This window comes from Labeo rohita, chromosome 15 (assembly GCF_022985175.1).
Source record: "Labeo rohita strain BAU-BD-2019 chromosome 15, IGBB_LRoh.1.0, whole genome shotgun sequence".
Taxonomy (NCBI): Eukaryota; Metazoa; Chordata; class Actinopteri; order Cypriniformes; family Cyprinidae; genus Labeo; species Labeo rohita.
The window spans coordinates 19,081,791-19,098,127 of NC_066883.1; the positions used below are offsets into that span (position 1 = coordinate 19,081,791).

The 16,337-nt window shown below is 31.2% G+C and overlaps 1 protein-coding gene across 1 annotated transcript; it reads right to left on the reverse strand.

Annotated features, from left to right (window-relative positions):
- Positions 1-320: 320 nt before the first annotated feature.
- Positions 321-15,357, reverse strand: flot2b (flotillin 2b). Its single transcript, XM_051129881.1, has 11 exons — positions 15,151-15,357; positions 12,954-13,035; positions 12,334-12,424; positions 9,431-9,554; positions 9,214-9,332; positions 8,988-9,101; positions 8,770-8,889; positions 8,418-8,632; positions 6,719-6,902; positions 6,478-6,627; positions 321-2,355 (listed from the first exon to the last, which is right to left on the reverse strand). The coding sequence occupies exons 1-11, from the start codon at positions 15,197-15,199 to the stop codon at positions 2,317-2,319; spliced, it is 1,287 nt and encodes a 428-aa protein (XP_050985838.1). The 5' UTR covers positions 15,200-15,357; the 3' UTR covers positions 321-2,316.
- Positions 15,358-16,337: the final 980 nt, after the last annotated feature.

The following is a 16,337-nucleotide window of genomic DNA, read 5'->3' on the forward strand; positions in this document are numbered from 1 at the left end:
GTTATTGGACTTGCCTTGTTTAGGAGCAGCTTTGTCACATTCACACTCTTTTTGATCCCTTTACTTTAGTGTACAGCTTCAAAAGAGTACTAGCGACTGTATATACATATATATATATATATATATATATATATATATATATATATTAAGATAAAACACGCCCGTGGTGATTTCACGGAGGCGACTGTTTGATTTGCCTTTTAAAAGAGCCATCATACACTGCGCATCTTAACCACACGGTGTCAGTGTTTCATAGCAAACAACCTCTGCACACATTCAGCACCTCACATTCATTCGTATTGAATTACATAAAGTTGACACAGTTTCTATGAGCACTTTAATGGAATGAGACAACATTCACAACAGGACAAAAACAGGGTCACATTACATTTATTACATTTGGAAATACATGCACCATAAACATGCTGTGTAAAGAGTATGTATAAAACTACCAAATTCTCCCCATTTGGTCAATGGCATATTTGGGGTTAGTTTGTGTATCATTTGACCCACTAAAAGAGAAGCACATCTGAGCTTTAACGTGTCGTACAGTCCTATAATGTTTGTCCAATACGCAGTATAGTACATTACCAATACCGTACAAAGCACATAAACAGTCTATGATGCTCTAATGCTAAATGGCTAAACCTGACATGGCTTTAACAGTTCTGAATGAATCAAACATAGAAATGTTCTTTAAAATAATATTACAGTTTGATTGAATCTGTTTTTATGAGGAAAAACAGAAGTCTCAGGGGCTTATCCTAAAACAAAATAAACTTGCTGAAAAAAAAAACAGTTAAAACCAGCCTAAGCTGGTTGGCTGGTCTTGGCTGGTTTAAGATGGAAATAGCTGGTATTAGCTGGTCTCCCAGCCTGGCCTGGCCAGCTAAGGAAGTGGCCTGAAACCAGCCTGATGACCAGCTAAGACCAGGCTTGTTGACCAGCTGTTTTTTTTTTTTAGCAGGGTAAACAATAAATCAGTTTTATAAAGATTTAATCAACATAGATGACAAGCAGATAAAAACTATGAATAAAATCTTTATATTACAAAGAGGAGTGCGATCTCTTTGCTTGATCATTTGGTGTTTCATTAGCATGACAAACAAACAAGTAAAAGTGACTTTGCCCCTTCACAGCACTACTAAATACAGCAGAATAAATGTACAAACTCTACTGCAAACCGCCACTAACTCTGAATGAGGGAAAACGAGGTAATATAACTTTCACAGTGACGAAAGAGTACACAATCTAAATAAACCACTACAGAACAGAACATTATTGTCCATAAAGGGTGATTTCAATTCATCTCATGACAGATATTACAGTATCTAGTGTTAATATTTAGAAAGATTTTGTTAGGCATGGCTGTCATACAACTATACAAAAACTATACTATCTTAAAAATGGCTCAACTCTGTCGTCATGAAACTATATTAACAACATCGGATTGGTTGGATATCCCGACATTTTTCAGAGTTTGCTTAAAAAAAAACAAAAAAACAAATAAATTCTTTTTAAAAACAAAATTTGCCCAATAATATACATTAAACAAAATCACACAGAATCCAAATATCTTAAAAATGTACAAGCAAAAAAAAAATTAAAACTAATGAACTGATTTATAAAGGCCATGTCTATTTATGTCAGCAACATTTTAAAAGAAGAGGAGCACTTGGCTTGATTCTACCTCAGATGACACTGATATTTACCCGTAAGGCAATGCTTTTGCCCAAGAGCTTAGTATACTGAATGCTACTCGCTACTCTACATCAGTGGCAGACTTCCTGAATGTTAGAAATCATGGCAGGATCTGTAAGGTAAAGTCGCCTCTTTGTAGCTAGAAATGTGAGCATAAATGGAAAAAGTAGTGCTTGACTTTGGATAGATAAAAAGATTTGATTGTAATCTAAAGCTGACTCACCATCAAGTGTTAGTGTGCAGTGCAGAGATGAAGTGTATAAAATAGTCAAGAAAAAGAGTGATAGGTTAAATCTTGTAAGCTGATACTACAACTTTATGTAACAAAATGAAACAAAAACCAACACTGATTGTTCTAATGGTCTCTTGATGTATGAGATGTACAATGACTCCAGCGGCAAGTGATTTAAAAATAAAAATGTGGGAGCAGCAGTGCATGCAGATATTCTGGTCCTATGAAACATTAAGGCACCAGAGGTATAAAAAAATCTACTTGTTTTTTGTTATGCTTTTTTTTTTTTCCATTCAAAAAAAAAAAAAAGATTTCCAAGTCTTCCAAAGGCAGTTCCTGTGAGTGCATACAACACATCATGGTGGAGACACAACTGATTGACTTCATGCTTGAGCACCTGTTATCTTCTGCAACAGTGGTATCTGTAAAAGTACAGACAGAAAAGGTGGATGAATATTTAATATGACATATCATACAAAAAAATTACAGCTGGGTATCGACATGAATGTCAGGATTCAATTCGATTTCTATTCATAAGCTTGCAATTCTTATTCAGTTAGATTTGATTTAATATTGATTATTTTGAATATATATCAGATACAGTACACAGCATATTTTCAAGAAAAAAAACTTTAAATAATACTGTAAAACATACAAGAGAGTCAGCTGGTACTACATTATAATATTGGGGGTTAAAATTAACTGATTTTTGTATACAAATACTAACTTTACAGCTACATAATTATATTGCTAAACCAATTCGTTTTTTGAAATATAAACATTTAAATGGCGGCTATCATAAAAACTTGACGGATTTATTAAAACATAAAAATTATAATGAATATGTTATAGCCTCACGGATATGGATTTCGGTAAGTTGTACTCTTTCTTTTAACATACCTTCGGATATTTATTCATTTTTAATTCATGCCGTTTTAAAGCGCAGGAGATGATCAATTCACTTCCGCTTCTCTGAGGCTTCTAAACTGACGTGCTACAGCGATCTGTCACGCCACATTAAACATTGCCAAAACGGCATTTATTGTTCGAGTATTGTAATAAAAGGGACAGAATTTAAAATCTGAGACTTTGTTATATATCAAAAGTAACAATGCACAAAGCTTACTGCGTTTGGATGGGAGGTGCGCTTATCCGTTTCGTTTATTAAAGGAGAAGTCCACTTCCAGAACAACAATTTACAAATAATTTACTCACCCCCTTGTCATCCAAGATGTTCATCTGGCCTAACACAGTCGTAAAGAAATTATGGTTTTTGAGGAAAGCATTTCAGGATTTTTCTTCATATAATGGACTTCATTGGTGCCCCGATTTTGAACTTCCAAAATGTAGTTTAAATGCAGCTTAAAAGGACTCTAAACAATCTCAGCCGAGGAAGAAGGGTCTTATCTAGCGAAACAAAATCGGCCATTTTTTCGAAAAATAAAAATTTGTATACTTTTTAAGCACAAAAACTTGTGTAGCACAGGCTCTGGGATGCGCGTTCACGATGCTACGAATTAGTAATGGGTCGTTCTTGAATGATTCGTTCATTTTGAATGAATCTTTAATTTTACTCTGGAAGAACGAGTCGTCTCTGGGAGTGATTCGTTCAGTCGCACATGCGCAACATCCTGTCATGTTCTGTGCTTAATTAGTTCACCTGTTTTGAGTCTTCAGGTTTTTCGAGTCGTTCGTTCATCTCATGGAGCTGTCACATGATGAACGATCGACTCAAACACGAAAACGATAGATAAGAGGTGAGATGAGCAAATCATAGACTAAAGACCCAGGTAAACAATGAATTAATCTTATAATTATAATTCTTATAGCATTATAGTTTTGTCTTGTTTGCAGTGTGATCAACGTTTGTGTAAGCAGTAGATGTGTTAGGGAAATAACACGTAACATTTTAATTAAATTTTGCTAAAATGAACGAAATGACTCAAAGAGATTCGTTCATTTTGCTGAACGAGACTCAAAGGTCCGAGTCGGTAAAATGATCCGAACTTCCCATCACTACTACGAATCACGTCTAAGTTTATCATCTGTGTACTCCAGCACAAAAAAAGAATATGGTGAAAAACTCCATCTTATTTTCTCCTACAACTTCAGAATCATCCGACATCGCTGCAGCTTTTTGTTTGTAAACAGCGTTTGACTTACTTGCATTTCTTAGTCTTTGCGCGTTCGCTTTGTAAACACTGGGTCTGTAGTTCCAGTATTGCCTGAGTATTATAGGCAATCAGGTAGCGATTTCAGTGAGAGGGGGTAATAATTTGGCAGGAGTTGAAAATGGGCACAACACCAGCGTGACCTTTCGACATGATTCAATATGTGAACACGCATCCCAGGACCTGTGCTACACAAGTTTTTGTGCTTAACAAGTATACAAATTTTTTTTTTCTGAAAAAAAAAAAAAATAAAAACAAAAATGACAGATCGTTTCGCTAGATAAGACCCTTCTTCCTCAGCTGGGATGGTTTAGAGCCCTTTGAAGCTGCATTTAAACTACATTTTGGAAGTTCACAATCGGTGCACCAATCAAGTCCATTATATGAAGAAAAATCTTGAAATGTTTTCCTCCAAAAAACATAATTTCTTTACGACTGAAGACAGAAAGACATGAACATCTTGGATGACAAGGGGGTGAGAAAATTATTTGTGAATTGTTGTTCTGGAAGTGGACTTCTCCTTTAACTGCAAACAGGCTAGACTACTTGATTCTTGGGATTTAAGAATCAATATCGTTTTGTAAAGATGAGAATCGACTAAAAACAAGAAATCGCTATTTTTTACCCAGCCCTAATAAAAATATGCTATAAATGTCGGCTGTGGGAATGGAACTCCATTTTTATTCTGATTGGCAAAACATATCATCATGTTACAGATCTGTTGGTAACACTTTACATTGGACCCTTTTCACAAGACTGCGATGACACATTTCAGCGGTCATCAGCATAACAAATCCTTAAAGGTTTTTTATATTTAGATTTTTTTAAAAATGTATGAAAAAATTAACAACACTATTCTTTGTATTATATCACCTTTTCATCAAGTTACAAAAAAACAGTTCAAGCTAATGCGAGGGTGTTTCTAATGCTGCGTCTATGAGAGGGATGGTAAATTTGACATTGTTCTCTCTTCTGACTGCTGATATCAATCTCTCTCAATTTTTTTTCCTTTGATTGAAAGTCATGAAAACATTATCGTATAGTTTTACTTTTGCTGTTTGAGCAAATGGGAATGCAAAAAATATATTTGTGGTACTCTTCCGTGACGACGTCTGCTGTTGAGAAACCCGTAAATGTGAGAAAAGTCCATATGGTTCCATTAGTTAATGTTAGTTAATGTATTAACTAACATGAACAAACAATGGACAATATATTTACTACAGAATTGACTAATCTTTGTTAATGTTAGTTAATAAAAAAACAGTCATTCATTGTTTATTCATGTTAATTCACAGTGCATTAACTAACGTTATCAAACCCAACTTTTGAATTTGCTAATGCATTAGTAAATGGTGAAATTAACATTAACTAAGGTTAATAAATGCTGTGGAAGTATTGTTCATTCTTAGTTCATGTTTACTGAACCACCTATGTTAATTAATGGACCATATTTTAAAGTGTTGCCATTATTTTATTCAGAAATTACATAATTCAGATGCACATTTATTTATTCATTTAGCAGACTCTTTTATCCAAATCTATAAAACAAAGTGATTATTCTTAAATATTTAAATTAGATATTTGATTATTACATTTATACCTTTTGCCATTATTTAATGTTGTCTTAAATGAATATTATTATAATAGTATAATCTCAAAATTATTAACTTGTAATTATACACTACATTATAATTTTGTGATGCCTAAATTCACTTGTAGCATTGAAAATAACTGATTTTAGTTTTTAGTATTTTGTTTTATTATTTACATAGTCAAAATAGCCTGGGCTTGAGAAGCAAAATTTAAAAATGTACAACTGTTGTCTATTATTTTAAATAATTTATGGAAAATGTCAGTTTTTGTGGGTTATTTATCATCTCATTATTTATTATTATGCATATTAATGTATATTTGGTAACACTTTACAATAAGGTTCATTAGTTAACATTAGTTAACTACATTAGTTAACATGAACTAAGAATAACAATATGCCCACAACATTTAATAATCTTAGTTAATGGTAATTTTAGCATTTACTAATGCATTATTAAAATCACAAGTTGTGTTTGTTAACATTAGTTAATGCACTGTGAACTTACATAAACAGTCAACAACTATTTTCATGAACTAACATTAACAAAGATGCATAAATATTGTAATAAATGTACTATTCATTGTTCGTTCGTGTTAATTAATACATTAACTAATGTTAACAAATGACACCTTATTGTAAAGTGTTACTGTATATTTTCAGTGAACTGCCCATCACCATAAAACACTTGGTCAAAAAATATACCATAGCATTTTGTCTTTAAGGCTTGATTAACTTCATGGTTTTGTCTTTTAATCATTTAATTTAACTCCCAGTCTTACCTTGGACAGGTCCACACCCGTGAGTGCATTAACAGACACAGGCAGCTCGGCGAGGAGGCGGTTCACCTCCCCGGTCACACGGCTGCCGTCCCCACTCAGAATAACAATCTCATTGGTCCTGGACAGAGGAGCTGCTACCTTTCCAGCGATCTGTAGGTGATGGACATAAAATCTAAATATGTAATCCAGGCCCATAGTGACCATGTGCAATCCAAAGAACATAAGAGAAACATTCATTCACCTTGGGAAGCGCTTCTAGGACGAGCGCAGTCTTGGCGGCCTCTCCGTACTGCTGGTAGGCCTCTGCTTTCAGCCTCATTCTCTCAGCCTCAGCCTTCCCCACAGATGAGATAGAGATGGCCTCAGCCTCTCCGATCCTCCTGATCTTCTCTGCCTCGGCCTGAGCAGTCAGCACTTTCTTCAACCTGTTCAGTGTGACAAATATAGCACAGTTCATCTTGGTGTGTGTCAAAGATCAGTTCATCAAATACATAATGGATACATGATTAATCAGACATCCTATTAGGGCTTGATGCAACATCTGCGCAACATTTGTTCTGAAAGTAGAGGAGAAGCACAGATGGACACTAAAAGATTGCAGGTTTAAATCCCACAAGGGACGATCCATCAACTAGCAGTATATATATATATATGAAGAGCTCAGATGCAAAACCAGCTAAAAGCCATCTCGGTCAAAAATGAGATAATGATACTGAGTGAATGCTCCTGACACATATTATACGTCCATCAAATACTTTTATATTCAACTCTCTAAATTCCAGCCTCAGCCCAATCAGAAGTACCAGAACTTACATAGGAACCTATGCTCGTTTTAAAGAAATATGTCAGATGGAGTTAGAGGCTTTTGCATCTGAATTGTAATAATAATGTTGATTATGTATTTATATAATTACTATGTACAATTTATAATTTACATTTTTTTTAGATTATTATATCTATTTATATTATAATGTCTTTTTTCTGATTTCTGTCTATATTTTTATATTATTGTCATTGGAAAACAAATTAGTGTATATTAATTAATGAAGCGATAGATGATAGTAATGGTACATGGTAATAATACTTAATACAATATATTTTATTTTTTATTATATATATATATATATATATATATATATATATATTATGTTGTGTATAAAATGTAATATGTAATTATGTATTTATGCATAATTTATAATAACAATTATATTTTCTATTTATATTTTTATTTTAATATTATTATTTCCATTTATAATGTATATTTTCAGATTTCTGTCTATATTAGAATTTTTATTACAGTATATTTATTTAATTATAAAACTAAAATCTGAATATTGTATGATTAGACTTTTAAAAAATGTAATACTAATAATAATAATAATATGTTAACCATGTATTTATGTATCATTTACATTTTATTCTTAGGTTATCATATCTATTTATATTATAATATCTCTTTATAATGTCTAATGTATTTTATGGCTATATTTCTGATTTCTGTGTATATTAGAATTTTGTTACTTATTTAATTTAATTCTAAAATATTATTTTTTTTTAAACATCTTATTTATTATATACAAATATGAATTTTATATTATTATATTTAAAAAAATTGTATGTTGGTAAAAAGTAATAGATATACATAGAAATATATATATATATATGTTTGTGTGTGTGTGTAATATGTTACGTCTTCATGTATAGTTTATCATAGCTTATCATTCATATTTTATTTTTAGATTATTATATCTATTCATATTTTAATGTTTATTTTCTGGTTTCTGTCTATATTTAAATTTTTATTACATTTATCTAATGCTAAAATCTTTATTTAAAAATATTTTCAACATTTTATATAATATATTAATGGCATTGTACTAAAATATTAATGTATTTAGATGATAGATAGATAGATAGATAGATTCAGAGGTCACACTCACTTCTGTCCTTCAGCCAACTGCTGCATCTTGTAAGCCTCTGCTTCAGCAGGACGCTTGACCATCGCAATCAGCTCCTTCTCTGTCCTATCAATCTCTTTCTCCTCAATGGAGATCTGCTTTTTCCTTTGCACAACCTCGATTTCGATCTCCTCCAATCTGATCTTCTGCTGCTCTTTAGCTGCCTGTAGCTCATAGGCCAGCTGAGACTCTGCTTTCTGTGTACAGAAGGAACACATATCTAGTAATATGATTACTATCACTCTCATCTGAGACTCATAAATGTGAATGTATAAGATAAAGTTGACTGTGATTTATGATGATGGCCCTGGATTGAAATGAAATTTAATCCAACCTTAGTGTTCACTTCTTGGTTGAAAGAGGCTTTCTGCAGCTCCAGCTCTCGCTTGGAGTCGGCCATTTTAGTGTCCGCCAAGAACTTCACATCCATCATTTCTTTCTTGCACTCAGCTTCCTGATCAGGGTGGTGGGAGAAAACAGAGGCTAATAAATGCCACATATCTAATGGATTATGCATTAGCAATAAAGACAGTGAAGCCAAATGTTTCTTACTCTAATCCCAGCATCCCTCTCTGCCTCGGCCACTCCAATGTCAGCATCCCTTTGTACAGCCGCTGTCTGAGTTTTTCCAAGTGAGCTCAAGTAGTCCAGCTTGTCATAGACATCCTGTATGGAAACACAAGTGTTCATATTTTCATTGAGGTCTAGAATAAAGGGAGGTCACTTCTGCATCTTGTCCATGAGCATGATTTTGCATTAAGAAACACACATATCTTACTTTTATAGTGAAGCTGAGGATCTCGATGCCCATCCGGCCCACATCAGGAGCTGCCACCTCCCTTACCAGCCGAGCAAACTCATCTCTGTCCTGGTAGATCTGCTCCACTGTCAAAGTGCCTGTTGTAAGAACAGCAGCAAAACATCAGCTTTACTGAATCACACATGTAAGCATTGTTTTTTAATGAGCTTATTGTAATTGTTAGTAATCTATTAACCTAAAATTGAACGCAAATGTCCCTCCAGGGTTTGCAGGACCACAGCCTTGATTTCCATGACAGACTTTCCCAGAAACTGCTCACAGGCAACTGCCAGCAAGTCTTTGTCAGTCATAACCTTGACCTGACGAAAACACAAAGCAAGAGTTAAACCACTGCTTCATTTGGCTTTTTCAACTCTTCAAAAACATTTTGTAATACAAGTTAAAAAGTACCGTTACAAAAGTTTAGGCAGCACTTATTTCAGTAAAACTGAAACCAACTAAAACTATGGTTATTATGGTTAACTAAAACTAAAACCAGGGTTATTATACTTAAACTAAAACCAGGATTATTACAGTTAACTAAATTTAAAACCATTGTTATTATAGTTAACTAAACCTAAAAACAACTAAAACCACGGTTATAATAGATAACTAAAACTAAAACCAACTAAACCTGGGTTATTATAGTTAACCAAAACTAAAAACAACTAAAACCATGGTTATTACATTTAACTCAAATTAAAACCATAGTTATTATAGTTAACTTAGACTTAAAACAACTAACAGCACGGTTATTAGTTAACTAAAACTAAAACCAACTAAAACTATGTTTATTATGGTTAACTAAACTAAAACCAGGGTTATTATACTTAACTTAAACTAAAACCAACTAAAACCATAGTTATTGTAGTAAACTAAAACTAAAGCCAACTAAAACCAGGATTATTACAGTTAACTAAATTTAAAACCATTGTTGTTATAGTTAATTAAAACTAAAAACAACTAAAACCACGGTTATAATAGATAACTAAAACTAAAACCAACTAAACCTGGGTTATTATAGTTAACCAAAACTAAGAACAACTAAAACCATGGTTATTACATTTAACTACAATTAAAACCATTATATGGTTTATTATATGGATATACTAACACCACGGTTATTATAGTTAACTGGTTTATTATATGGATATACTAACACCACGGTTATTATAGTTAACTAAAACTAAAGCCAACTAAACCCATTGTTATTATAGTTAACTAAAACTAAAATCAACTAAAACCAGGGTTTATAATAGTTAACTTAACCATAATAACCATAGTTTTAGTTGGTTTTAGCTTAACTAAAACTAAAACCAGGGTTTATTATACTTAACTTAAACTAAAACCAACTAAAACCATGGCTATTATTATAGTTAACTAAAACCAACTAAAACTATGATCATCACAGTTAACTAAAATTAAAATCATGGTTATTATAGTTAACTAAGAAACAACTAAAAATAACTAAAACCATGGTTATAATAGTTAACTAAAATTAAAACCAATTAAACCTGGGTTATTATAGTTAACCAAAACTAAAAACAACTAAAACCAGGGTTATTACATTTAACTATAGTTATTATAGTTATTATAGTTAACTTAGACTTAAAACAACTAACACCACGGTTATTAGTTAACTAAAACTAAAACCAACTAAAACTATGCTTATTATGGTTAACTAAAACTAAAACCAGGGTTATTATACTTAACTTCAACTAAAACCAACTAAAACCATGGCTATTATTATAGTTAACTAAAACTAAAACCATCTAAAACTTAACTAAAATTAAACCCAGGCGTATTATAGCTAACTGAAATTAAAACCGTCTAAAACCAGTGTCACATGATCCTCAGATGTCACAGAAATCATTCTAATATGCTGATTTGCTGCTCAAAAACATGTATTATTATCAGTGTTGCAAACAACTGTGTTGCTAATATATTTGCTATTGTGATATTGTGATGTGTGATTTTTTTCAGGATTTTTTGATGACTAGAAATTACAAAAGAACAGCAAGTATTTAAAATATAAAACTTTTGTAACATTATTAATGTATTTACTATCACAAATTCCTTTTTTCTGTTTTTATTTTTCTGTATTCCGTTTTTTTCCCCATTGTATATCATTTTAATGGTAAAATGATAAAATATTAATCAAAAGGCACGTCTAATTAACTGAAATCATGAAACATACACAATTTAACAGCAGTGTATTAAAGGTTTAATAAAAATGACAGCCCTATGAAATATGTTTTATTTCTTTCTCAAATTCAGTGTTATTTTTATCAAATTCAGTGTTTTCCAGTAATTTTTTGGATTACATTTTAATGGTTTCATTCATTTTTAATAATCAAAAGCATCTCTAATTAATTGATTTTATTTAAAAATGATTTATTTATTTATTTATTCCTTCATTCATTCATCCACTCATTCCAGAAATACTGTGTTGTGTATTTACATTTTGATAAATCATTTTTCTGGTAAATATTCCTTAAAACCATTGCAGTAACACAGCGAGCATCACACACGCTTCAGTATGTGTGTAGTAAACAAAACCGCATGTCTGCGCCATTCATTCACACAGAGATACACAGAATTCATATTTAAATAGTCTTTCTGCAACTTTCACAGACACTAGTCCATATTGTGTTTTGATTTAAGTGTACTGACCTACTTTCGATTTATTCATCCAAAATTCAGCAAAATCCGTGACAATCCGTGTTATACAGTCAATTCCATTTTTATGACTGGATTCTACCATTCCGTCAATGTTTTCCACATCTTGGAAATCTTAGGGCCCTAAATGTATACTATAACTTTCAAGGCCTTTTTGATACTAAGCTGCAATAATGACTCAACCATTAATACAGTATTAATGTTACTGTATTCTATAGAAAAGTACTGTATTCTGTAATCACTACTAATCTAGAAGTGCTTAATCTTGTTCGTGGAGATCCCAAACCTTCCTCCAGATTCTAGCTTCACGGTTCACCCCGACATTTGTGTTTAAAAGTAAATCTGATGATGGAAATCTAATACTACATGTAATTATACAACAGTAAATGATGTGTGAGTGCTCCATGACAGAGTGTTTACTTGAGCAACTCCTGTAACTGTAATAGCGACTCCCTCCGCTGTCTCCACGTCTTCACACTTAGGCTGTAGTGTCATAATCTCTAGTGTAATTCTGGGGGAAAAGAAATACCAAAAGTCAACCACAACCTTCAAGTATAACTAACCAATGCCTAAGGCAAGAAAAACCTGATTTTTCAAAGCATGTTAGCGTTGCAGAATTCAAAACATGGGACAAAAGGCCAAAGACAATGGCAGTGAAGTTCAGTATGCAATCAAAGATAAGTTCACGAAGCAAACGCTTGATACAAAAGCATGAGATCAGCTCATAAATCAACTAGTTCAGCTGATCGTGGAAATTTAAGAAGTAAACAGAAATAGTACAGCATCAATATCCGAATGACAGAAGATGTATGTGATTAAAGTAGCTCTTAAAGCAATCGCTGAAGACCTCTATACAGCCAAACTGGTTTGACAAACACCTGACAAGGTGTGTGCCTTTTAGTTTTCTAAGGTCAGGCGTTTCAGTTACTGCTAAAAATTGACTGTGTGTTGTTACAGTGAACTTTGACTAGATTTACTGCACTGCACAGTGAAATGTGATCGTGTAAACCTGTGATCCGCATTTATTTGACTGGCATTACCTTTGTGTATCTGATATAAGCCACCATGCCCACGCCCAGCCTCCCACCACATACGTCTTTTCATCTGACCCACAACAGGCACCTGGAAGAGAAAAAAAACACTTGTGATTGCAGTGATAATCTCAAAAGACAGTCAAACATTACAAGGATAGGATCTGTGTGAACTGAGTTCAGTGGTGATTCATACTTTAACTAAAAGATGCTATGAAAGATGCCTTTACAAACAAGCCATACCATAGTACTCTGACTGAATACAACCATTAGTGTTGTTGTAGTATTACTGAGATACTATTATAGATTTTATTTGTATTTTGATTTTTTTTTATTTAAAAATAAAATGAATTATTTTTATTTTAAATACTGAGTCAAGACACAAACATATCAAAATATTAGGCTTTTTAAAATTTTGCTTTTTTTTTTTAATTTGTCTTTTTTTGGATTGTGACAAAAACATTAAATGAAAATATTTGGATTACTGTATTTTTAAGGCTTTTATATATTTATGTAATATAATATAATATAATATAATATACCATGAAATTGATGATGTGAAAGGCTGGACTATTTATTCATTTATTTTGATGTTTAATGCAATAGAGTCTAATATTGATTCAAGACACAAAAATATCAAAATATTAGGCTTTTTAACATAATTTTGAAACAATATTTTTAACAAAAAGTTTATTGGACTATTAAGTTTTTTTTTTTTTTTTTTTTATTGTGACATAAAAACATAAGTAATGATAAATAAAAATATTTGTAGTACCGTAAGTTTAATGCAATAAAGAAAAATATTGAATTACGAGTCAGAACACATTATAAAAAATACAAAAATATTAATAATATAATATAACATAATATAATATAATATAATATAATGCATGCCATGAAATTGATGATGAAAAAGGCTGGACTATTTATTTATTTATTTTGATTCATTTTAATGCAATAGAGTCTAATATTGATTCAAGACAAAAGAATCAAAATATTAGGCTTTTTAAAATAATTTTTAAAAATATTTTTAACAAAAAGTTTATTGGACTAATAAGTTTAAACTTCATATTTTCATATTTTGAATTATTTTTTATTTGTATTTTGAAACTTTAGTACATGTTATCTTATTTTGTCTTAAATGTTTATATAGTCTTATTATTTTTTTCAGCTTTAGTTTTAGTTATTTTAATGTAATTGTAATGTCAAGCTAAACTTTTTACATTTACTACCTGAAATAAAATTTAAGTTTAAGTTGATTTTACTTAAAATGAATAAAATTTTACTTAAAAGAACATTTTAATTTTTTTTAAGGTTTACCTATTTTAATTATTTTTATTTTATTTTTTATTTTTTAATAGGTTCGAGGGAATGCTAGGGGGTCTGTGGAAAAGACAAAAACAGTAACAAAAACTTAAAATAATACAAATAATATTAAAGGAACTAAATAAATTAATTTAAAAAAAAAATAATATAATAATTAAAAAAATAAATATTTAAATAAATAAAAAAATATATCTCCCAGTACATTACTGTAATGAGTAAAAACGTGACATAATAGAAACAAAATATTTTATTTCATGCATATTTTAATATTAATTTTTCACAATATAAATTTGGTCTTTTGGTAGTATAGTATTTTTGGAGACACCCTTGAGTTACTATGTAAATACAATGGTATGGTTATCTGATACTATCTAAATGCTGGGTCAAATAAACAGTACTTCACGTTGCCATTTCTCAGGCTTTTGCACAATGTATCCACACTATTTAGCATGCAAAGTGGCCGTTTCGATCAAGTATAATTAGTTATGAATGAATGTAAAGAGATACTAAATATTAAATCACTACAGTGTAACGCGATGAACCTAGCAAAAGTAAGATGCAAAAGGGAAATTAAGGGCAAACTCTGAGTTTCATAATAGAATATGTTTACGCTCGAATTTATCATACGTTTCAGAAAAATATGATTCACTAAAATAATTGACACAGTTATGAATGACTGGTGTAAACGCGGAAGAGCTGAGCTAACGTAGTAGCTGTACATTATGTTAGCTAGCTAATGCACGATTTACCACACAATTCATAACACCTGCAAAAACAAACACTCATATGCACCCTTCATTAACAAATGAATGTAATAATTGCATATAAATGATACATTCCTAATATTACAAGCTATAGTAAAACACATATGTCACGATACCTGACACAACGAGCGCTTCATTTGGTCCAACAGTCAGACAGCAACCCATACTTGCATTTAATACCAAACAATAATCCTTTCGCGTGTGTTCCTATATGTTTAATAAAAAGCGTTTATTTAGCAGCTTTTTAACTCGGAAAATGAACTGATCTCCACCCTAGTGTTTGTCAACACAAGCGACCCTACCCACCACAGGAAGGAAGGGTGGTACGTGATACTGTACGGCTGTGTTGTCAAACCTAGCGAGTTCCCTAATTAGACAGCACTTATGGCGCCTATCATGGCCAAACATGCTGTCTAGGTAGGGAACTCATTAAATACATGACAGTATTCATGTCTGCGCAATATGTGCTTTTATTGATGAGCTGCATGGATATAATCAACGTGTTGTACACGTGATATTATGTTTTATTAGTTTTGAAATGTTTATTCCCATTTTGTCGCCATTCATTTTTTAATTTTAGTAGCATCAGGGGTAGATTTTATGGCTTTATACATTTTACGATTGAGAAAGAAAGACTTACTGGTACTATCGTGCACGAATGGTATCAGATGGTAAGACCATTATACTTATTTTAATATACATCATGAAATTGATGAAGGAAAAGTCTGGATTATTTTTTAAAATATTGTAAATATTTATATATTAAAATATTAAAAAAAAAAAATTAAAACGTGTATTGGACTATTATTATTATTATTATTATTATTATTATTTATTTATTTTATTTGTTTATTTATTTTTATATTTTGCATTGTGACAAAAATATTTGTATCACTATTTTTTAAACGCAGTCGATTAGATTAGAATATTGAATTAGGAGTAGGGACACATTATAACAAAATTTAAAAAAAAAAAAAAATTAACAGTCTTAAAATTAGGGGTTTTAATAATATATAACATAATATATACCATGAAACTGATGATGGAAAGGACTGGACTATTTATTTATATATATTAATTTTTAAATAAATAGAGTCAAATATTGAGTCAGGACATAAAGATATCAAAATATTACGCTTTTTAAAATAATTAAAAAATATATAAATATAATACTATATAATACTATTAAGGGTTTTAAATATTTTTAGAACTTTATTTTCAATTCAAGTAAAAATTGAATTAAGAGTCAGGACACATTATAACAAAAATACTGAAAAACTAATAATATAATATAATATAATAT

What these genes read in the sequence shown, in the direction of transcription:
- flot2b (XM_051129881.1), bottom strand. Translation starts at nt 15,199, where the DNA reads ATGGGTTGCTGTCTGACTGTTGGACCAAATGAAGCGCTCGTTGTGTCA. An exon ending in TGAAGCGCTCGTTGTGTCAG is followed by an intron (nt 13,036 to 15,150) that starts GTATCGTGACAT and finishes TTTCTCTTCCAG; the next exon opens with GTGCCTGTTGTGGGTCAGAT. An exon ending in CAGTTACAGGAGTTGCTCAA is followed by an intron (nt 9,555 to 12,333) that starts GTAAACACTCTG and finishes TGTTTTCGTCAG; the next exon opens with GTCAAGGTTATGACTGACAA.